Source organism: Urocitellus parryii, chromosome 3, assembly GCF_045843805.1.
Source record: "Urocitellus parryii isolate mUroPar1 chromosome 3, mUroPar1.hap1, whole genome shotgun sequence".
Lineage (NCBI taxonomy): Eukaryota > Metazoa > Chordata > Mammalia > Rodentia > Sciuridae > Urocitellus > Urocitellus parryii.
The window spans coordinates 7,131,481-7,156,197 of record NC_135533.1 but is presented as its reverse complement, the minus strand read 5'-3'; the positions used below and the strand labels follow the sequence as shown (position 1 = coordinate 7,156,197).

General features: G+C 39.1%; 1 protein-coding gene across 1 annotated transcript in view; it reads right to left on the bottom strand.

Annotated features, from left to right (window-relative positions):
* Window positions 1-3,917: 3,917 nt before the first annotated feature.
* The window catches only part of Ezh2 (enhancer of zeste 2 polycomb repressive complex 2 subunit), a 73,605-nt gene continuing 52,805 nt past the window's right edge, over window positions 3,918-24,717 (bottom strand). The window contains exons 6-21 of the mRNA XM_077795926.1: window positions 23,921-24,061; window positions 23,106-23,138; window positions 22,872-22,974; window positions 22,179-22,342; window positions 15,452-15,543; window positions 13,739-13,979; window positions 12,939-13,108; window positions 12,409-12,503; window positions 11,277-11,317; window positions 10,684-10,809; window positions 9,738-9,916; window positions 7,107-7,202; window positions 6,494-6,575; window positions 5,460-5,540; window positions 5,206-5,290; window positions 3,918-4,169 (exon numbers count right to left, since the gene is read on the bottom strand). Of these exons, the coding sequence (XP_077652052.1) occupies window positions 4,109-4,169; window positions 5,206-5,290; window positions 5,460-5,540; window positions 6,494-6,575; window positions 7,107-7,202; window positions 9,738-9,916; window positions 10,684-10,809; window positions 11,277-11,317; window positions 12,409-12,503; window positions 12,939-13,108; window positions 13,739-13,979; window positions 15,452-15,543; window positions 22,179-22,342; window positions 22,872-22,974; window positions 23,106-23,138; window positions 23,921-24,061 (1,790 nt within the window). The 3' untranslated portion in view covers window positions 3,918-4,108. The remainder of the gene's footprint in view (window positions 4,170-5,205; window positions 5,291-5,459; window positions 5,541-6,493; window positions 6,576-7,106; window positions 7,203-9,737; window positions 9,917-10,683; window positions 10,810-11,276; window positions 11,318-12,408; window positions 12,504-12,938; window positions 13,109-13,738; window positions 13,980-15,451; window positions 15,544-22,178; window positions 22,343-22,871; window positions 22,975-23,105; window positions 23,139-23,920; window positions 24,062-24,717) is intronic.

Sequence of the window (24,717 nt, the reverse complement as noted above, 5' to 3'; positions counted from 1 at the left end):
GGAACCCAGCAGGCTCTTAATGCTCATGACGCATGCACACTACCAGTGTGTCCCAGTGGGTAAGCCAGGCACAAGCTGCAGTGGGACTTTCTCCAACCCTTAAGTGCCCTCAACGTCAAATGAGAGTGGTGCTCAGTTTGCTTTTCCTTGTAACCGTTCCTTTTCTATCTCTGGGAAAAATTCTGTAAAGAAACAACTATGAGAATTTGTGTGTGAGTCCGTGAACAGTGGAAAGGATCCTCAGGAGGTTGCTGGAGTCTTCACCTCTCCAGGATCAGGCAGCCCTGGGTAAGTGCCTTGGTTGGTTCTGTTTTGCTTAACAGTAAGCAAAGCTGAACACGTGAAGGGACAGCTCTGTCAGGTACCAATTCCGTCTGTCTTCAGACCCACTCTCGGACCTGCCCCCTTCACACTGGATACATGTACTGTTATGGAAAGAAAATGCCATTCCAGGTCCTTTGCCTTCATTTACTCAACCATACCATATCCTAACAGGCCAAGAGGGTTGAGCTCCAGTGAGTCACCTTTAGGCCCAAATGGTTGCTTAACAGATTCCCAGCATTTCTTGTTTAGAAAAGCACATTCTGTGGGGTTTACTTTTCAGGACCATGTAGTAAATAGCAGTCTTCCGTAGCAGCTTGAAAGCAAAGGCCTGGCGCTATGGCGTGCAGTCCACAGGGAAGTCTGTGCCCTGCCCTGAGGAGTGACCTGGATTAGCTTCCTGAGTTGGCAACCCACACGAGTGTCACCTCCCCTCACCAAGGGATTCTCAACCTTCTTACTCACCTTTCACTTGTGATTCTTACCATGATACTGTCAGTGTGATTTGGCTTTTGAGGAGTTACTATTACTAGTTAAACTTGTGGCTTAGCCCTCACATCTCACTGAGTTACCTGTATCACTTTTAGAGGCCACAGGGGAGCCTTTTTTATAAAGCTGTAGCAATCCTGGGTGTGATGTTTGCAGTTGGATGCTACAGCAGGAGCCTATGGAGTGGCTGTCACCCACTCTTGACAGTGCTTATTATCTTGGAATTATGGCCTGAAAGTTTGGAAACAAAGTATTGTGACAACAAAAGTTTATTTTTCGTCTGTCAACTTTACCTCCTTGATAAATGCATGTTCTGCCATTGGGCTTGCTGAACAAACTCACTCAGTTTCTTGTCTTATCAGAGTTAGGCTTTGAACTAAGAAAATCCCTGGGGGACCGTTCCCTCTGACCATGCCAGCCTCAGCAGCTGAGAGCCTGACAGATTCTGCTGGACTTGGACTGCTGGCCAGGCCCACTAAAGTATAGGAACCCAGCAGGCTCTTAATGCTCATGAACAATAACAAGAAAAGAGAAGAATAGCTGCTATAGGACCAACAGGACTCTGAAATCCTAAATATTTTGGAGCATTTTAAGATGCTTATAATTTTCCTCTTAGAGTTTGCCATACCTTACTGCAGGGAGGGGACCATGGTAACTTAAAATGTTTGAATTACCCCCCCCTTTTTTTTAAGGAATCACAGTAACTATATAATTTTTTATATATTATCTTAACTTTGCAGTTCAAACACCTGTTCCTGGGGCAGACCAATAATGACTTCATCTTAATAGGTAAGTATGGACATTACTGATGTCTTAGAGTGTATATAGCTCTCACTGGAATCATTAGGGCTGGGTGTATAAACAAACAAATTTCTACTAAGTCCATTAAGATTTAAAAGAATACTTAGGCTCCTTGGAAAGGTTCACATTCTCATCCGTTTCTGGGAGCAGTCCTGGGAATTGAACCCAGGGCGTTGTGCATGCTGAGCCCCATCCTCAACTCTTGGTTCGACTTTGTTAGTTTATGTAGATTGACTGGTGGGAGTTGTTGCACAGCTCCTCAGGCCTTGGTGCCCAGCAAGAGCCACTCATCTGATCTGAGGTCAACGCCAGAGTTCAAAACTGCCATCTTGGGCAGAGGGGCAGTCAGGACTCAATGGATATACCATGAGGGCTGGCTGGAGCAAGGCCGAGTCAACAATATTGGAAAATAAGCAACAGCTCAAGGTGATTGACTATAATCGTGGTTTTTTCCATACAAATTTCAGGACATTCTGGATTGGAAGAAACTTTCGCAGAAATGTCACGCTCTAGTGCCTTGACCTCGAGTGTAGGTGAGGTGCTGACTAGCATCAGGCCCCATGTTTAGGTTCCCCCCCACTACACACAGGCCCAAGTCCACCACTGACAGGACCCGATTTAACATGACCTCTGATATATCAAATAGGGATTATGCCAAACCTTTCTAGTCACAAAATCTCAGTAAGTTGTTGAGAACATGAGGAAAGCAGTTCATGATATACACCAGACACTGCTCCTTGGATGTAACTTGGGCTCTCTTATGCATTTGGGTCTCTGCTCTATCAAGCAGAAGTTCGCTAGTCTCAAGCCCTCGCCCGGAGCTACTTGCACCAGGGGATGGGGGCAGCCGTGCTGACTGGAACAAGCTGAGGGTAGGTACTGTTAGGGCCGAATGATCTTTGAGGTGTTCTGAACAGGCGCACGTGTTAATGTATAGATATATTCCATTTGCTTATGTCTAAACAAGGACATTAGATTATCTAAAGGAAAAAATGACCTAAACAACAATAGAGGAACCACCTCTTCAGGGGCCAAATGCTCTCATTGCCTAGGGTCATGAGAGTGCCAAAGGTGTAACAAGAGGCAACCAATGACAGGGACTGGAACCCCTGTTCTGTTAGAATCAGTCAGCAGAAGTCTATGGAGTGCAGTGTATGGTACCCTTTCCAAAGGGCAGAGAGGCCATTAGACAAATTATATCAACACTGTCGCTAGAAAACTGCAAGAGACAGAAGAGCAACATACACGAGGCTAGAATCCAAGACAAGGTATTCTCACTGCCAAAATTAAATGACAAACCAACTTGAGGATTCAAGTTGCTGTGACCTGTGCACAGATGTAAGGTAAACCAGAGGAAGTCTAGCAAATGGGAAGGCAAGGTGAGGCAGCTTTAATCAGGCTCCATGTTAACTATTACCCCATTATAAAAATTTCATCCAGATGTAGCAAAGGCAATATGGTGCCTAAATAGTGACACATCTAGGGCCAATTTTAGCCATTTGCGAGGGGCCTCATGATAACCAGTGCTTCCAGAGGATGTCGAGAAGTCACCACTTCTGCTGAGGCCACACACAAGAGGTACAGGAACCCCATCTCATGGGACTTTAAGAGGATTGCTTGTTTTAACTCCTTCAAGATGTAAAAGTACAGTTTGGTTATACTTGTCATCTTTAGTAGGTAGTTCAGGAATCCCAAATGTTACTGCTGTGTTTCCAAGTGTATCCAGATGGATATGGCTACATACTTAGGTGTAAACCCATTCAGTCTAGCCTGTGGCATGGTGGTGCACACCTGTAATCCTAGCAACTTGTGAGACTGAGGCAGGAGGCTTGCAAGAAGGCCTCTATCAAAAAAGGCTGAGAATGGAGCTCAGTGGTAGAGGTCCCCTAGGTTCAATCCCTAATACCTAAAAAAAATAAAGAACCTAGTTCAATTATTGTCCCATAGAAAATTGAGTCACAGGCCAATTTTCTCTAAGACACACAGGTGGTTGGAACATATCGCACCCTGGTCTTCTCTAAAAATCAAACTCTTTACAGTAATCCCCAGGATGTCTGTCAGTGTTATATAATCTATAAATATGTATTTTGTAATTAGGCAAACTAATAACTGCTTGTAATGCCAACAGGCAATAAGAAGAGTGACAGCACCAAGGAGTAATGTTTAAGACATTTCCAGTGGAGACAATCCTTTCTAGACTCAGTTGATGATGCTTGATGACAGGTGACAACAAGAAGTTCAAGTATTCTTTATTCAAAGTTGAAAAATGTACCATACTGCATTATTGCAAAAATTCACTGGTACAAAACACTTTGCAGCTGGTGAAAAGGCAATAAAAAGTTGATTTTTATACTTGTTACTATAAATTACTGTTACAGTACTTTGCAAATTTAGAATTTTCAAACTGCATTTTCTTTTTCTAAATTGCCCACAGTACTCGAGGTTCCTGAAGCTAAGGCAGCTGTTTCAGAGGAGAGGGAGGAGGAGGTAGCAGATGTCAAGGGATTTCCATTTCTCTTTCAATGCCCACATACTTCAGGGCATCGGCCTGGCTGTATCTGAAACAATACGAAAGAAGGAAATGACCATGTAGCCAATACATATGGTGAGATGAACCCAACCAAGCCTGATGAACACACACCCCCAATTACACAGCTGCATGCATGAAGACTGTGCTACTGGTCATCTAGTTGAGAAGCTGCCAAGTTCTGAAGTGGACAAACCCTCGACTACAAGCAATCCTACAGCCTTCTGCCCTGCCCTCCTGGTGCCTTGGCAAACTGCCCCAGGGGCAGCTCTACATCATGATGTTTGGGGTCTGATACTGAGAAAGCAAAATGGAGACAGAACAGTGATCTGGGAAGATCTAAAGCTGGTAGAGCCTCCAGCCATATCCAACTGGGGGCACTGGGCAGCTTTGCCTCCCACCCCAAACCTGCCCACTGCACTTGCTCAGAGCGAGCATGAAACAAAGCTGCTGGGAGGAGAAGAACCCTTATTCAGATCTTTCATTCAGTTCTTTGCCTATGCAGCAGGCTGCCGTGAGAGCTGGGTACATGTGGGCCTTTGTATATTCAGTCTCAGGAATTCTTTAGACATCTTCGATCACATGTAAGTAAATAATACATGTGCTATCACATTTACCCCAGAGTCTGATGGTGTAAACCAGCAGAGTGGCAGCATCTCTCAAAACCCCAACAGCTTCTTCCCTGTAAAGAACCCATGAGGCAAGCAGGTGGCTATCTGCCAACAGTGTCCCTTCCCAAGAACGAATAATGGTGTATTACAAGTATGCTGATGCTTATGCGACCTGAGAAAGTCCAGGAGTCACACCCAGCTGTCAACATCAAGGTGAAAAACAGCATTTTCTGCTTGCATTTTATTGTATTTTAAAAATAAGCATTACTTGTATAATTAATAAAGTGTACTACCAGGGCAGTGTAAGCAGCTCTCCACCCATGCCCAGAATAGTGACTAGCCCTCAAAAGAATGCCCCTCCAGCAGATCTATCCAAGACTGAAAAACAGCTTTTGTGCAGTTCATAATGCAGGTTCAAAAAGTACTTAGATCACTTCAGAAATACACTTTACCAACCTGTAGTCAAAAAACAGCTCTTCACCAGTCTGGATGGCTCTCTTAGCAAAGATGCCTATCCTGTGATCGCCATTAACCATCATAACTGGAAGGAGAGACAATGGTGTGAGTGGGCAGCTAGCATAAAGGCAGGCCAGGAGGTTAATGAAATGACATGTTCACATAACAGACTGCCCAGAATTAAAACCCATTATCCCTGGGCTGCAAAGGGAATTCCTGTTAAACTAATAATTCTGACTTCATAAAGTACCCACCTTTTGCATAGCAGTTAGGATTTACTGAATGATTTGCAAAACGAATTTTGTTACCCTTGCGGGTTGCATCCACCACAAAATCTAAAGAGAAAAAGCAATCACAATCCAGTGAATCATTTCAATTCTAAACACAACATGATGATGATTCTGGAAACGCAACTGATTACAGTTTTTCAGAGTGTAACTTCAAAAACAAATAAGTCATTCAACCAACTTCATTCAGCATAAATGGCATTTGGAAGAAAATGCTGTTCTAGTTTAGAATTCATCCTTGATAATGCAAGTGACTCTGTCTCAAATGCTATTAACTCATCAGTTATAAAAGTACACATTTCTAAATAAACCATGGCCAAGAAATGTAATCTCAATTTCCTCCACATCAAGAACAAGCATTTGCATTTTCACATTTGAAATAATATGAATATTTTAATGAAACTTATTAATAGGGAGGGGGAAAAAAACACTATTCTTCTTGGTCCAGATGACAGTATCTCCGAATGTCTTGCGTCAAGCACACCTGCATCTTCACATAGTCATACTACAGATGCTCACTGCAACGGCTATGAAAGGAGAAGCCTTCTTTCACACAGTCTGTGGATGACATCTGGGGAAAGTCTGGGAGGTGCTTTCCAATGCCGTGCTCCCCACCCTTCCCAGTCAGAAGAAAGACCAGAGTATGCTGCACTTAATCTGTTCAACCCTCAAAGTTCTCTGTGCTGTTGCTTCCTCAGTGTTTCAAAGTATGTCTCCTCAGAGCCAGAGTCTGGGGGCCAGCCCCATCCCACAGATAGTGGGTACTGCAGAGACCGATTTCTGTATCCATCTGTTCCTTGAGAAATTACCCAGCTCCAGTTCCCTTTAAGCAGGCAACCTCACCTGAACCAACACCAGGAGACAAGGAATCAGGAGCTGCTCCTAGGGAGCCCTCCTTCCAGTCACCCTGATGACTTCTCATTTCATTTCTAATGCTCAGCCAGCAGAAGGCTCCCAAACCAACTTGAAAGGATCAAGTGCCTTATAGCTGAGAAACTTACCATTGTTCAAGTTGAATAGAAAGCTGCACATGTACTTATCATACACCTTCCCTCTTCTGTCTGCTTCATCTTGAGAAATAATCTAAAAAGACACAGGAAGAAATGTATTAGTGTAGTTGATCAGGCCTGGTAGAACAAACAGGAGCACAAGAGAATCTTGGACCTTCTTGAGAAGACTCTCCAAAAGGGGTCATATAGCCAATCTCTCTTCTCCATTCAGTCTGCACACTGATTCAAAAAAAACAATGTTTTAAGGACTCTAAATCAAAGATATTTCCTTATTGAAGGTAATTAAGCTTGGAAAAAAGTGATTTTTCTAAAGTCTTTTTGCTGAATAAACAGTATAAACCATAGCTTCAAGGCCCAACAATATTTTTTCCCTAACCCTACAACTAAAAAGATAGGTTATTAGATAGGTAAAAACGTGTCCTAAAACTAAAGCAGTCCAGTTACTAAACAAACCAAATTCACAAGCATGAAATAAGCCCAACCTGAAAGGCATTTTATTAGTTCATTAGTCAAACAGTGGACTTGCCTGGTGCAATCAATCCAAAACAAAGAAAAGTTTTAAAAAGAGCACCTGAACACATGTGATTAGTGTGCTGTGACTTACCTCTCCACAGTATTCCGAGATGAATTCATTTTTCTGTACAGGATCTTTGATAAAAATCCCCCAGCCTGCCACATCAGATGGTGCCAGCAATAAATGCTAGAGAATAAATCAATCACATAATCAAAACAAGGAGAGTAAAGTGACTGGTGACAGACAACAGAATGAAAACCAATCTATCGTTTAATAAGTATAAAACATTAAAGTGGTGCACGCCTATAGTCCCAGCAACTCAGGAGGCTGAGGTAAGAGGATTGCAAGTCCAAGGCCAGCCTCAGGAATTCAGTGAAGCCCTGCGCAACTTAGCGAGACCCAGTCTAATAAAAAATAAAAAGGGCTGGGGATATGGCTCAGTGGAAAAGTGACCCTGGGTTCAGCCCCCAGTAACACCAAAACAAAAATTAGAAAACCAACACCTCAATATGGCCATCAAACTACAAAAATGTTTTGTTAAACAAAATACAGAGGAAAAGTAAAGTATCCAAGTATCCCCCCCTCCTTACAGAAAAATGCCCTCTGGGGTTTCAACTCCCCTCTGGCTACAGCAAATGTGAAGACTGCTGCACTTTCATTTCCCCCTTTTAGTCCTTAACTCCTTGAGCAATTCACTTTCAACTTGAATGGTTCTCTCCAGGCCTTTTCTTCCACTCCCCAAAGTGCTTCCATCTATTATCAATTCAAGAACTTGGCACACTCTGGTTCTTCACTGATGTTCTTTCCTTTGGAGACCCACACATTTCCTCCCTGGTAGAATTCTTTTGGATTTGTTCTTCCCAGTACTTTCTTATGATAACATGAAAAACTATCATGAAGTGGTATTCTGACCTCGTCTGTCCTGCATCCTACTTGTAGCAGAGAATGCCAAGATAACCAGGCAGTTGATAGCACTGGCTAACAATTGGTTCCCAAACACACTAACTTTTCATCATGGCTCATGCTTTCATCCAGAATCTTCCTGTGACCTTTAAAAGGCTTCTTTGTCACCTAAACTTCTGTCACCATTCTACACACACCTGTCAAAATTACTCAAATACTCTCCTGATCAGAAATGAAATTAGGTAACTATTATTAAGCAAATGAAGGCCAGTGGGTAAAAAGTTATCTATAGTTTTCTATTAACTTATCAGCAGAAACAGTATCATCTATTTTCTGAACACACTGAGGGAGGAGTGTGTCCTAAAATGGCAAGCAACAGTGGGGATTAGGAGATTTTTAGATCTGAATAGGTGCATCACAAGAAACAGCCAACATCATGTGATCTGTTGACCTAAATAGGTATGCAACCACCTGGAGAAAATGATCCAAACGCCTAAAAAGAGAATCATCCTGCACCACTAATCCAGGTCAGATCTGCCATAAATACAGATGGTGGTTCAAAGATATAAGGGGCAAAAAAACCCAAGAGGAATGTTTTGCCCTAGGACAGGATTTCTTTATTTTATTTTTTTTAAGGGTGGGGAGGAGGGTCTCCTAACAATAGGGTGATCTCAATCAGGTATGGTTCAACCACCTGAGATGTGCATATACCAAACACAAGCAAAAGAGCAAGTAAGGGTGCAGTGGTCAGCAGTAGGGAGTCTGGGGCCACAGTACCCAGGGCTCAGTTCCTACTCCTTGACTTGCAAGTCGTGTCCTTATCTATGAAATGGAGTAAACAGTTTTTCCTAACCCCCAGGATTATGAGGATTAATGAATTAATACAGAAAGCACTCAAACAGTGCCTGCTACATATTAACTACCTTAAAAATGGCGGCTGTTCAGCCATTAAAAGGATTAATTGAGAAAGCACCTAGTGCCTGCCCTTAAAAAAAAAAAAAATTGAGGATACTGAATTTTTCTAGTACTTTGTGTTGCTAGTTTCTTTGGTTCAATATTTGGCTGCTACTTTTTAAAAAATCACCTACCTGCAATTCCCATTCTTCTTAACTCCTGGCGGGGTTGTTTTCAAGGTTACTAAAAAACAGGAGCTAAGTGTACAAAAACTGGGAAATTTTACCTTTGATTCTGCACAAAAAGGAACTTAAAAAATACTTTCTGATGAGAATGGTTCTCTACATTCTGATAGAAATCACCATTTACGTGCATTGAAGCAAAACTTCTAGTTCTGTTAACTAAATTTAAAAAGAAAAGTCAAACCATCTATTAAACAAGTAGAAATATGCCTCTTATCCCAAATCTGATACCATTAATGGCTACTTCTTAAAACTTTGGGTTTATCTTACCTCCTGAGTAAGACATGAGAGCTGGGTGTGGTGGTACACGTTTATAATCCCAGTGACTCAGGAAGCTGAGGCAGGAAGATTGAGAGTTCAAAGCCAGCCTCAGCAACTTGACAAGGACCTAAGCAACTCAATGAGACCCTATCTCTAAATAAAATGCAAAAAAAGGGCTAAGGATGTGGCTCAGTGGTTAAGTGCCCCTGGTTCAATCCCCAGTACCAAAAAAAAAAAAAAAAAAAAACATGAAAATCTTAAAGGACTCCATCACCAGAAAAAAAGAACCCAAAGAAAAACAACCATTCTCCCTGGTTAGCTGTACTATTCAGGGATCACTTGCACCTTTGTTGCCCCAGCTAAATGGCCTAAGCCTATCCTGACATCCAACAACCATCTTCCATGTGAGACTACGTCTTACCTTTTTGGAGCCCCGCTGAATACTACAGTTCTTGCAGGACACATTTTTACTGTCCCAGTGGTCAGCAGCTCCGCATGTAAGACAGAGGTCAGGATCACACTCTCGGACAGCCAGATAGCATGGACACTGCTTGGTGTTGCACTGTGCTTTGCAACGGCACCCAGGAAAGCGGTTTTGACCTTCAGATATAATGTTCTTCATCACCACCATCATCATTATCATAGTCATCATCACATGTAAAAATTGCATAATGGGCCATAACAAATACTGTCTGACTCATTTAAACCCTCACAACCACCTTATCACCACTGTATCGACAAGGAGGTAAGTTAATAACAAAAGTGAAGCCAGTAGGACTGAAAAAGATCACCACTGAGTTCTTATTTTCCATTTTTTAAAAATTTATTAAAGTTCTATGACTTGAAAAAGTGGTATGAAGGGAGAGTCTGGATTAAAGAGTATCCACAGTTCTAAACCATTCCAATAGTCCATTGTTCCAAATCTTTCCTAGAGTCCAAACTTTATTTTCAATTACAAAAGTCCATTCCCTTTATGTTACTCTTTCATTCATTCTGAACACTAAAACCCTTCTGACTTTGACAAAAAAATTTACCCAAAATATTTAGGTAGCTACCTCTAGATTTCTCTTCCATTCTATGCCTCCTTTACTGTGATTTAATTTAAATGATAAAAAAAATCAAGTGCTTTAATAATTCTGCCTAACTGGCACGTACACAAACACACACACATTACCCAGAGACCAACTGAACACTAGCAAAATGCAGTTATAGGCTCAATAAATACTTGCAAAATAAATAAATTTCCTGCAGTAAATAGCAAAGGAGCACTCCCATGTTCTTAAGTTTTGTTTCAAATCACTACTTTAAATTACTGACCAAAGGCCATTTAGTTCTCATGCAACTGCACCAAAGCAACAAATACTTACACTCTGAACTACATTGACAAAACTTCTCACAAAAATTTTGTGCTATCACACAAGGGCATGAACTGTCACAAGGCTGCCGTGGATGGTCACAGGGTTGATAGTTGTAAACATGGTTAGAGGAGCCGTCTGAATAAAGAATAAACAGCACACACCCAATGAATCCAAGGAGATGGGAAATGTGCATCACAATTTATAATTAATAAGAGTATATTCTTCCCTGCTACCTCTGGAGCTTGTTTTACTAGATTCCCTTTATTCTACTTACAATGCTACACACAGTCCTGTCTACTAAATGTTGATGAAAATCACCTCCCACCCACCAAGTGTTTGATCACTTGGGTTCACATCTTCATCCCATTTCCAAAGTGCTTCTCCTTAGTGCTTCTGACTCATTCCATCCAATCAGCTTTCACTTTCCAAAAGAGAACTGACTAGAGATTCATCAACAGACATCTTCCATTTAAACTGTTTTGATATACAGAGGTCAATTAAATTAGAATAGCCCAAACTCCAATCCAGTTACTATTCTAAAGCAAATGAAAACAAAGGAGACATTTTTAAGCTAGTAATAAAGTTAAATGAAAGATGCTAACCCTTTTTCAGTTGTATCTTTCTGCAGTGCGCAGCCCACAACCTGCAAAAACAGAGAAAACAAACTTTTGTGAAGCTGGGAGTCAAAGCTACAAATCCAACCAAGGACCATTTAACTGGCTTTATGTGCACCATTAATACAGCATCACTTGAAAGCCAAAAAGAGTCATATTCTACCCAGCTTCTATTTGCTCACCAGCTCAGAGTGATTCAGGGACAGCTTTCTCATTCAGGTTGCCATGCCAAGCCAAGCAGAAGACCACTTCCTGAACTCTTCCACATTACCTGGTCAGGACTTAAACAGCCAGGCTTCATATGGCAGGTGTGCCCACCTACTGATTTATTCTGATCCAGATTATGTAGATACCAATACTTTCTCTAATGTCAGGCATCATTAACCATCTAATTGTGCTACATGGTCAGAAATAATTCAACCAAAACTTCAGAAGCATCTCTGAAAGGTTAAATTCCTGTGGGAAAAACTTCTAATTTCTTTAAATTCTAAATTTCTTATTAAAGAAATGTAACAAAACATAACATGAGCCTCTACACAATTTCTGAACCATAGTCCAACTGCCCCCTTATCAACCCAAATATGCTTCTTAGTTTAAAAAAAAAAAAAAAAAAAAGTGGGTTGGGGGAAGAGGTGTCCATTCATGATTTCCCTAACTCTGGGTTTACAAATGGAATGCACCTAGAAATGCCCAATGCACTTCATCACCACAAGCCTTTGTGCTTAGAGGAGGGTGACCCTTAAAAATCTCAGAATGCAGTGGCACACACCTAGAAAATTCAGGCTCCCAGAACTAAAGACACTTCTAAAACTGGCACAAAGCTCACAGTGGGAAGTGCATCTTTGAACAGTTCATAACAAATGCTAAGGTAATTATTTATGTAGTCTTTGCGCCAAAAGCTACTAAATGTTTTTCTTGACTAAAATTTTTATGACTCTTAACATGCCAAATTTACTGAAGCTACTTTGTTTTTATAGAAAAATACTAGCAACTGCCAGTTAGAAACAAGATTCTACAGATTTCTCTTTAACAGGCCAAGTGGAAATGGACCCCTGTGCCAGCAAGTTGGCCTACATGCAGCCCCCACCCATGTGGCTTCTCAGCCATCCGTAGCACATACCGGTGTTTCCTTTTCTTCTTTCTTGGGGGAGTGTCAACATCCTCCGCAGGAACTGGAGCTATGATGCTGGATTCTTTGACTCTAAACTCATACACCTGACAAAAGGCACATACACAGAGTCATCAGAATACTCTGCTTACATAAGGGACTTGTCTGTGCTTACATATACCAGGAAAAGGTCTTTATCATTCTTGTGCTACAGGGTACAGAGCAGAAATCACCACCCCCGCTCAACACACAGGTGGGAAGGAACAATTGCAGTCACATTCTGGTCAAGAGTATGATGATGTCAAGTTTAAATTCTTACTAGATTTTTAAAACCACCATGTCCAACTTAAATATATAAAGTGGGGAAATTTAGTGATACAACTGAAGAATAATTTTCATTTAGTTCTCTCATACAGGGAAAAATTATTTTCAGAAAATCAATAGGAACTTAATAACCAAGAATTTTCTTTTGTCTGCACAAAAGTTACATATTATATCCATATATTGGAAGATCTTATAACCATTTTAGCAGATCTGCTTACCTGTCTACATGTTTTGGTCCCAATTAACCTAGCAATGGCACAGAAGTTATCATAGTAAGTACCAATGAGGACTCTGAACATCGAGGCTTCAGCACCACTCCACTCCACATTCTCAGGAGGTTCGATATTTGGCTTCATCTTTATTGGTGTTTGACACCGAGAATTTGCTTCTACAAAACCAAATGCAAGTATTGGTCAAGAAATGGTGATAAGTAATAGTAGTAGGAAGTAAAACTCAAGAGTGTGCTGAAGAAAACAAGAGGAAGTTAATCATATTTTTTAAATAAACTAGGGCTAGAAAAAATACCAACAAGACTCCCCCAGCAAAACCATGAAGTTGGTATGCAACCTTCTAAAATGAACACAGACTATGACTATTACTATGCATGGTATAGAGTTGGCAGAACAGCTAAAACCAATCAGTAATGCAGTAAACTCATCAGTAGTTCTAGTTTTCCAACCAAAATTCTCAGGACATCAAGAATATTAAACCAAAGTATCTAAATTTCATGATGCCCTGTCTGAGAAAGATGGAAAAAGGAAAATGGCACAAAGCAGGAGAATGAATATTAACCTTCCAGTAACCCAGAGGGTTACTGTCACAGGCCAGGGTAAGGCGGGTAGACACCAGTGACAATGCAGCCACACATCCTTGAGCAAATTCTCTGGTCTCAGCTCATACAGTGAAAAATAACCAACCCAGAAAAGTATTCAAAGCATTACTTAATCTGCCACATCCTTAGTCTGCCACAATACGAACTTGCAAAGCAATAGTAAAACCCAAATCAGATGTGTCTTACCAGAGGAGCTGGAAGTTTCATCTTTTTTCTCCTCCTCTTCTTTATCGTTGTTCTCTCCCCCAGTTTCAGTCCCTGCTTCCCTGTCACTGTCTGTGTCCTTTGACTCCAGCACATTGATGGTGGGGGTGCTGGGCCTGCTGCTGTTGTTGGGAAGCCGCCCCCTTCTGCGGCCCCCTGGGCGTTTTGGTGGGGTCTTTATCCGCTCAGCAGTGAGAGCAGCAGCAAACTCCTTTGCTCCCTCCTACAAAATGAAAAAATGTAGACATCAGGGTAAAGTTTGAAAACACGTTTTGGTGGAAGACGGGGAAAAAAAAAAAGACATTGTATAAGGCAAATTAGTCAGGAAATTTATTATGATATCTACTGCAAATAACCCTTTGCAAATCTAAACATACACTTGTTATTGATATGCTTTTGACGGTTTGAAAATTGCAGAAAGATAAATACGGGTTCAAAATATTGCTATAGTAGTACAGAATCAGGCAAGACAGTTCTACATGATGAATTTGTGAATATATATTAACTTATTACAATTGAGTTAAAATACTATCTCTCTAAATATAAAACATTAAACTTTATATAACAGTATTCTCTCTATATACACACACAGTCTATTTAAAAGTGAATCATTACTACTGAAAGAAACGTATCAATTGTGTATCAAGTCAGACTCCCTATTCCAGGGCCTAAGATAACGCATACCTTTCTTCAGTAATAAAGTATACAAGAAAAACATAAAACATATAAACATGCATGACTCTTACATCCTGTCTTACTACCAAAACCATTTTTTTTTCCTGTGAAGGATGCATTGTCACAGGAAGACATAAAAAGAACTATAGAAACAAGACTATAGGGCTATATTTTGCATTCTTAAATACAACAATCCAGTCTCAGAAAGTATAAAACAATGGTAAGAGCATGGTTTATAGAAAGATCACAGAAATATTTCAGATGAGCCAAATAAATTTCTGCATATTAGAAAACAGTATTCAAGAATTCCATTTTTTAGTGGAAATAGAAGGGAGAAGTTTGAGAGTAGCCAACAGTTTTATACTTCGTTCTACAAAAACCAAATTGCTTAAAAATAGGATACCTTCTGCAGGTGCCATTCACTGAATCTTCTGTCCAAAATCCAACAGGCAATATATACCCATTTAGTTCCTAGATAGGAGTGGCTTGGTTCAAAGAGGGGAAATGGTAAAAATAAGATAGTACCCGTAAAAAAACAACTTTTCTACCTCATATTTTCCTAACCCCTTACCTTTTCTCCATCACTTAAAAAAAAAAAAAAAAAGAAAAGAAAAACACAACTCTGGGGTCTACATTATAGCTCAAACTACAGAGAACCTACCTACCACTCACAGGAGGGATATTGCTCTGAGATAGGTCTAGGAACTGCTGCACATGATTACTGAGCTTCTGGTGTCTAACTGGGCTATCTGTACTTCACTCTGTGGAAGGCATAGGGTCCTTGATCCTAAAGACCTTGAAATGTTGCCAAAGAAATAAAACATATAAACACAGAATAATACAAGGACTAAATTGTGCGGTACATAAGCTATGAAAGAAACACAGGTGAGAAAACTGCCTGTCAGGTGGCCAGTAGAAGTATGGGTACAGACAACACATATCTGTCTTTATCACCTCCATCAAAGTATAAAAGTAAGCCTTCTCAAGAACCCTCTGGAATAACAAAGCACTAAATCTTACCAAATGCTGGTAACACTGGGGTCCACAAGGCTTGTTGTCCAGAGCTGTTTCTGTGTTTTTCCGCTTGTATGTGTTGGGTGTTGCATGAAAAGCTGCAAGATAAATTAAACAGAGTATCTGAATATAACTATAAAGGATGTACTTTTTCACTTTCCCAGCTCCAATGGAAAAATTAACTAAAAGATTACAATTTTGCAAATGTATTATTTACATAACTATCCTCCAAGCTCTTACTGAACTATCACAAGATATTCTCTATTTCTCCTACAACCCAAGTAAGGAAACATAGTAAACTGAAACAACGAATGATTTCTTACTATCTCCTTGCAAGAATAACTAATTTACATAAACTGTGATTATAAACATTGAGTCTTTAATATCAAAGAGTAGATATTCTAAAATAAAACTGTATTTCCTTTTTTTGGTGATTGAACTCAGGTGTGAGATCTCAACCACTGAGCCACACCCCCAGCCCTATTGTGTATTTTATTTAGAGACAGGGTCTCACTGAGTCACTTAGTGCCTCGCTTTTTGCTGAAGCTGGCTTCGAACCCGCCATCCTCCTGTCTCAGCCTCCCAACCCGCTGGGATTACAGGTGTGCGCCACCACACCATCTACTTTTAGTCAAAATAATTCTTTTTTCATTATCAAAAATAAACAAGAGAATTCTGACATCTGCAATTTGTTGATCTCTAAAGAAAGGTCAATAGTAACAGCAGTAGAATGAAATGGGTAGTTCCAGATCACTAATGTCATGGTCTGGATATGAGGTGTCCCCAAAAAGCTCACGTGTGAGACAATGCAAGAAGGTTCAGAGATGAAAGATTGGTTATGAGAGCCTTAACCCAAACAGTGAATTAATCCCTTGATAGGGATTAACTGGGTGGTAACTGCAGGCAGGTAGGATGTGGCTGGAGGAGGTGGGTCCCTGCGGGAGTGCCTTTGGGTTTTAATATTTTGTCCTTGTTCAGCAGCATTCTCTCTCTGCTTCCTAGTGTGTGTCTTCAGCCTCTCCATCACACTCTTCTGCAATGATGTTCAGCCTCACCTCGAGCCCCGAGGAATGAGGCCTGCTGTCTATGGACTGAGTCCTCTATACTGTGAGCCCCCAAATAAACTTTCCCCCCTCTAAAAATGCTCTCTTCAGGTCTTTCAGCACAGCAGAGAAAAAGCTGACTAAAACAACTAACATGGGGCTGGGGATGTGGCTCAAGCGGTAGCGCGCTCGCCTGGCATGCGTGCAGCAAGGATGTTGTGTCCGCCGAAAACTAAAAATAAATATTAAAATTCTCTAAATAAATAAATAAATAAATAAATAAATAAATAAAACAACTAACATTCAATTCCTCTGAATCACATGCAGTTCAAGAACCTAGGAAAAGCAAGTGCCTCTCTACAGGCAAACACAATGGTCACAGAAAACAGGCTTTAAAAAGATAGTGTTTTGAGGGCTGGGTTTGTAGCTCAGTGGTAGAGTGATTGCCTAGCATACGTGAGGCACTGGATTTGATCCCCGGCACCACATAAAAATAAAACAAAGGTATTGTGTCCAACTACAACACACACACACATTTTTTTTAAAAAGATAGTGTTTGAAACCTAAAATTTCCAAATAATATGAAAACAGAAAGATTGTAATGATGCTTCAAAGATAATGAAAGCAGTGTGAACACACAGTAGTACAAAATTCAGAAAATCTCAAGAAAGTGTGCTTCCTCCTGTATGAAGGCAAATGGTAGAAATGACCTGTACAGAATGAGACAATTGTGAAAATCATTTTAATTTGTATAAAAATAAGTGAGAAAATCACAAAACCATTTTAAAAATAATTGTAACAAGTAAAATTTAAACTTAATTAAATTCTAGAGAACGTTAAGATGCAATACAGACAGTCTGATGAAGGGAGAAAAAGGGGGGAAAAATGAGGACAGTTACTGTTATGATTTGGATATAAGGTATCCCTCAAAACCTCCTGTTACTGCAAGAATATCCAGGTGAATGATTAGATTATGAGAGCTGAAAACTGACTGGTCCATCCTAGTGTGAATGGGCTGAATGGGTGGTGAGCTGTAGGCAGGTAAGTTTAGCTGGAGGAAGTGAGGAGATGGGTCACTTGGGGATATGCCCTGGGAAGGCTGTTCTTCCTGCATTCCCTTTCCGTTCCTCTCTCTCTGCTTCCTGACCTGCCAGGAGTCTTCCTCTGCTGAGTCATTCCCCCATGATAAGCTGCCTCACCTAGGGCCTGACCTGTAACACCAGAGCCCCTCCCTCCAATTTTTTTCTCCTTTAATTTGTTCTTATTTGGTGTCTGAGTCATAATGACAAAAAAGCTAACTAAGTGAGGTGCAATGGAGCACACCTATAATCCCAGCATTTGGTATGGTTAACATTTTGACCAGCTGGGGATGCCCAATACAAAGGTTGAACATAGGCAAGGTTAAGGTTGTACCAGCAACAATGAATTACATCAAACTAAGAAGATTTTCATTAGCTAGAGTTAGCAGTATATTATTTAGAAATACACCTTTGGTAAAAATGTGGTTTTGTTTGAATGCCTCCTGTAGCACGTCCTATATTTATAAGCTGATTTTGCCCTGACCCAAGTGATTACACAGGTACAAACAAATGCACATGTGTGTATGCACACAGATGAGGAAAGCAGCCTCTGCTGGTCCTGAACTAGAACATGTTTCAATCAGAAAAAGAAAAGTCATTAGCAAGTCACAATTAGTAGCCTAATATAAAAACAAGTCAAGATGTAAAGGAAAATTAACAAACAAATGGTTGAGAGGCACTTTAAAACTTAAAAACCCTACCTGCTACCTTTTACATATTGAAACAGGGTGTCACTAAATTGCCCAGGCTACCCTAAATTTTCAATCTTCCTGCCTCAGCCTCCTGAGTAGCTAGAATAATAGGTGTTTGCCACCAACCTGTGAAATCTTAAAACACTTCTGAGCAAAAATAAAATATTTATAAATTACAATACCCAACTCCAACTTTCTTTAGACCCCAATATGAAACTGAACTGACTAACATATATCAAGTAACCCCTTAGAATATTTTAATGTTTTACCAAACCAGTGTTAACTCAAATACAGAACTGTGGGATCAAAGAATTATAAAACTAGAACAAACCTTAGCAATCATCAATCTCCAGGAGTGATTTTGAAATTAGGAAAGAGAAATAAGGAGAATAATTTCCTCAAGTGAACCTCATTCTGTGCTCTTTCTGTAACTTTACATCTCTCTAATTGGTCTCTAATCACTGTCATTGGCATAATACTTCTCTTAAACACTTCTTTATGCCTCTTGTCATGTGATTAAATAAATGATCACAAATCAAGAAAAACTGTCAGTTTATACAATTTTGGGATATAATACTGATCTCATCTGCTCTCACGGTAAAACTTAGTGTTAAGAATAAATTCTTGCCAGGCATGGTAGCTCACACCTGTAATCCCAGCAACTTGTGAGACTGAGGCAGGAGAATCGCAAATTCAAGGCCAGCCCCAACCTCAGCAATTTCAGCAGGCCCTGAGCAACTTAGTGATACCCTGTCACAAAATAAAAAATAAACAGGGCTGGGGATGTAAATTAGTGGTAAAGTGCCCCTGGGTTCAATTCCTACTTAAAAAATTATTTTTAATTGATTTTTTTAAAGAATAAATTCTTACTGAATATACATGTACATGGAATTTTATAAACTCTCTTGTTGGGCTGGGGTTATGGCTCAGTTGATAGAGAGCTTGCCTCGCATAAACAAGGCCCTGGGTTCAATCCCTAGCACTACAGGGGGGAGAAAAAATAATTAAATTCTCTTGTATGTATCAGAGATTATCAGACTTTAATGAAGAATACTTCACAAAATAAATAATGTCAATACTAGGAGAGTAAAAACAGTCACAGTAATGATAGCAGCTAACAATGAATACTCTATATTTGAAGCATGTACTGAGGCTTACAGGAATTATTTAATTCTCACAAGAATGCTCAGGTACAGATGAGGAAAACCGAGGTTTAAAGGGGGTTAAGTCACTCTATTAACTACATGGCAAATATAAATTTATCTGACCTTTTTTGGGGATCAGGGGCCGTTACTGGGGATTAAACCCAGAGGTGCTTTACTACTAAGCTATATTCCCAGCCCTTTTTATTTTTTATTTTGAGAAAGGGTCTCACTAAGTTGTCAAAACTAGACTTGAACTTGAAATTTTCCTGCATCAACCTCTCATCACTGGAATTATAGGCATATGCCACCATGCCCAACTACATCTGAACTTTTTAATAATTATATACTCCAAAATGTTAACCAAAAAAACCAAAGGTAAATGTTCTCTCTGATATGTAGATGCTAACATACAATAAGGAGTGGGCAGGGAAGAATAAAAGTAGTTTGGATTAGACATAGGGGAATGAAGGGAAGGGAAAGGATGGGAAAGACAGAATAAATAGGACACAACTTTCCTGTGTTCATATACAAATACACAACCAATGTTAACTCCACATCGTGTACAAGAATAGGAAGTTTTACTCCATTATGTATTATATGTCAAAATACATTCCACTGTCATGTATAACTAAAAAGAATTTTTAAGAAATTTTTTGAACGTTAACCATCGGGTTGGGGTTGTAGCTTGGCAGTGGAGGGCTTGCCCAGCAAGCGCAGGGCCCCGAGTTCAATCCTCTATAGATAGATAGATAGACAGACAGACAGACAGATAGATAGATGAAGGAAGGAAGGAAGGAAGGAAGGAAGGAAGGAAGGAAGGAAGGAAGGAAGGAAGGAAGGAAGGATGTCCAACTACAACTAAAAAATATTTTTTAAAAAATGTTAACTATCAACCACAGACTTTGAAATGCCTTCTTTGAAATTCTAACCATTTAATGCATTAAAAATTCTATAATCAACATTAGTAGACATTCCAGAAAGAATAATAAGGACAGATTTTCACATATCAAAAAGGATAAACTGATACAACCAGGTCTTATACTTAAAATGGATTTCCTTTGCAGGAAATTCAGAATTAATAGAATAACTTTGGAGATGAAGAGGAGGAGCTGGAATAATAAATCACACTGGAATAAATTTCAAAAATTATATTTGTACACACACACACACACACACACACACACACACACACATTCTGGAATTCAGTTTTTGTTAGAGAGATGTGAATGTTCTGATGAGCCTTGAAGGATAAATGGCTTTAGTCAGGAAGCTATTAGTCATTGCATTTTTCCGGTTACTTTTAAGAAGCCTAAAACATACTAGGAAAAAGTGAGAAGAAAGCAAACAGGTAAAGTCAACTACTCTTAAAAAAGAAAACAAAAAACATTAATTTGGCTTAAACAACAAACTGGCACTGCAATTTAGACCTCAAAAAAAAAAAAAAAAAAAAAACTAATTTCCTGCCTGGATGTCCAAAAAAACCAATGAGACTAAGAATAAGAATAGTCACAGAAAACAAAATACAAATCTCTTAAAAATATAGGAGACCCTCAACCCCCATTCAAAGAGAGACTAATGCAAATCAAAACTAAGCTAAAAACCACTTTTCACTTATAAAATCAATTTTTTAAAATCAAAAGTAGTTTAATAACACTCTACTGACAGGGCTTTCTGGGTACAGGGCCCTTCTACTTTGCTAGGAAGTCTTGTAATTGTCATTTTCCCATATGGATGAATATTCAACAATGTCTACAGGGCATGAGGTTTCTTAGTAAATTTTCCAGGTAAGTGGAATTTATTTAAATGCAATTTAAAAATCAACTACTTTTGAGGCACATAATTTGAAAATGTATCTTACCCTCTTAATTTTCCTAGAATTTGCTTAGATTGTGTGCTTATCAATTGCATGGTTCTATCTTTAGGGGCTTTTGACCCTGAGTAAAGTTATTTTTCCCTGTATCAAATGGCCCTGAATATTTGCCTTCTTGAGTTTCTGTGACTACCTCTTAAGTTTCCCCAGCAACCCCCGCCCCCTTATCCAATGGTGTTTTTTGTTTCCCCCTTCTGGTACTAGGGACTGAACTTATTCCCTGAAATGCCAGGGGAAAAAAGTAATATCATATGTACCATTCTTAAATGTCACTAAGAACATTTTATATTTTGCTTGTACTCAAATCCAAATATTTAAAAAACAATTTACCCAGAGGAAATAAACACACAAACAAACATTAAATAGACAAAAAAATTTACACGAACATCTTTTTAGTCAATTTCTTATTCAACATAATTTGCTTATCAATATTAGCAATTCTGATCTGGCTATCAACTAGTTCTTAATAATACTTTCATTATAAAACATCTGCTTAGTCTTTTTTTTCATATTTTCTTTTTTGTTGTTTTAGGTGGACACAATATCTTTATTTTATTTTTATGTGGTGCTGAGAATCGAACCCAGTGCCTCACGCATGCTAGGCGAGCATGCTACCACTTGAGCCACATCCCCAGCCCCAACTGCTTAGTCTTTATGGAAAAATCACTGACTTCTATTCCAAGTTAATGGGAAAGTGCAGTATAAATTAAATGTACATAAAAGATTTCAATACTTAAGCAACAAAGTAAAAAATACAATACTGGAATCATAACATTTTTCAATCTTAACTACCAGATTAAATGGTAAATTCTAGCTATAATAAAAGGAAGGACTTTTCAAACTGCTTTAAGACATAATTCCACAACAAAGATAGAAAATGAAAACGTACAATAATTGCACTTACGATGTAGGAAGCAGTCATACTTAAAACATCGCCGACAGAAAAGCGTATGAAATGAATGCAAGCTTTGCTCTCTCTGAACAGATTTAGCATTTGGTCCATCTATGTTGGGAGTACATTCAGGAGGAAGTGCACCTGGGAGCTGCTGCTCAGTGAGTTCTTTATATCTGACATTAACCAAGAAAAATATAAGTAAGCCTGAAACAAAAACCATTTTTTAAAAAATAAAGTTCCTGAAAGGTTTCCAAGGGTTTTTTTGTTGTTGTTTATTTTTCTTAAAACAAAAAGACAAAGCTCTAACCTACAACAATCTTTGCTTTGATAAGGAGCCAATTAAATATTATGCATGGGGAAACAAAATCATTTCAGATATATTGTGGAAAAGAATATTGAGTTTTAATTAAATATCAACTACACTAACACTTCTACCAGGATCCATAGAAATCTTCATATCATGTACTAATGTAAACCACATGTGTGTATATAAATAAAACCACACGTGTATATAAATATATACATGTACTTATTCTATCTATGATAATGTTTAGCAGTGTAGACAGAGATTATTTGAGGTATCCTATGAACACTGCAAACAAAGTAGAGTGGCAAAACAGCCACAGCAGGTCCATTTGCAATAAACCAAAACAATGAGCCATATAAGTACCTGACTGCATTGAAAGAACAAATCTTTCTTACTTTTCCTTTAGTTCTTCTGCTGTGCCCTTATCTGGAAACATTGAGGAAATGGCTTCAAAAATTTTATCAGAAGGAAATTTCCGAGGTGGACGGCTTTCTTTATCTAAATAAAGAAATAGGAACAGGGAAAAAAAAGAGTGGAAGTAAGTTTTCAAAACCTTTCATTTTCTCCACATGATATCTCAATAACAAAGCTGATTTTGTAAGAAATCATCAACTTCGTGTTTCACTTACTTCTAACATATTGTACACATGTCTGTGGAATACCTGTGGGTCAAACACAAAATTCAAATATGAAAAATTGTAAAAGAACTGGGAGGCAGAACTCTTAGGTTCTAATCCCAGCTCTACTGCTAATTGGTTTTATAATGGGGCTAGTAGTAGCTTAGCCACTTGTTTCTTCATCTGTAATACGAAGGAACTGAATCAAATGATCACTAAGGTGTCTTTCTGTTTAAACAACCAAAAAAAATGTATAAGCTTCTTTGAAATTGCAATCCCAGTCTTCCATTAACCATGGTTGCTAAATAGCAAATATCCACTACAGGCTCTGTCTCTAGTAGGTGACAACTAGTGCAAAGCAGGTAAGTGTACAGCTCTGAAGGCAGTCAGGCCTGGGTTATCATCTTGGGGTCCAGAGTTCCACTTCGTCCCTATGATGTAATCTTAAATAAGTTACTTAGCCTCTCTATATCCATTTCCTCAAATACACAATGGATCTGGTAGTATCAACCTTGTAGAGCTATGAGGATTAAGTAAGATGAGCATACAACTCAAACATAGTGAGATCGATGTTATACATAATAATGATTCTGATGATTGCTCCCTCAAGCCCCCTCAAAAGATTATATTCTTTTCTAGTCAAAGGAAACTAAGATGCTCAAGTGAAGAATGAAACATGGCAAATAATAATCTAATTTTGATTATACTATCAATTCAACAGTTAACAGAAGAATAGAGAAAGAAGGAACTAAGTTCTGCTGATACTGTGTTTTTTCCTAAGAATTATGGAAGCAACGGGCTACACAGATACCTAGAATCAGACATACCATCTCGACTATCCTCTAGATCTTTCTGTTTTTCTTCTCTTTCATCTGGATCATCTCCATCATCATCATCATCATCATCATTGTATTGACCAAGAGCATTCACCAACTCCACAAAAATTTCATCATTTATAAACCCACATTCTGAAATGCATCAAGCCAAATGTTTAGAAATAACAGGAGAAAATGGTAACAATAAAAGTTCACATTTTACCTTTTCTCATTTGTATTACATTAGTATTAAAATGAGAAGGGGCCAATAAGACCATTTTCAAGATTGTTTTAGGCAAAATTAGGAAGAATTTATCTTCAACACCTGTCACTTTCTACTGAATCACCCCTCCAAGTTTCTAGGGCCTGATACTAACCTAAATACTCCACAAACTGAGGTTTTAGTCTCCTTCCAAAGAAAATGGTGGGGCTGGGGTTATAGCTCAATTGGTTGAGTGATTGCCTCACATGCACAAGGCCCTGGGTTCAATCCCCAGCACCACAAAAAAAAAAAAAAAAAAAAGAGAGAAGGAAGAAAGAAAAAGAAATACCTTATTTGGGCTGGGGTCATAGCGTAGTGGTAGAGCACTTGCCTAGCATGGGTAAATTCTCAGCACACATATAAACTTTTAAAAAAATAAAATAAAAAGGTCCAAAGAAATCCGTGTCCTGGGAACACTTCACACTGTTTCAATAATGATAATGGGTAATGAGGATATAACATCAACTTCGACACTTCAACAGACACTTCTGGGTACAAAAAGCTAAAGTTGTAATTCTGAATACTGCATTTAGGTGGACAGCAGCCT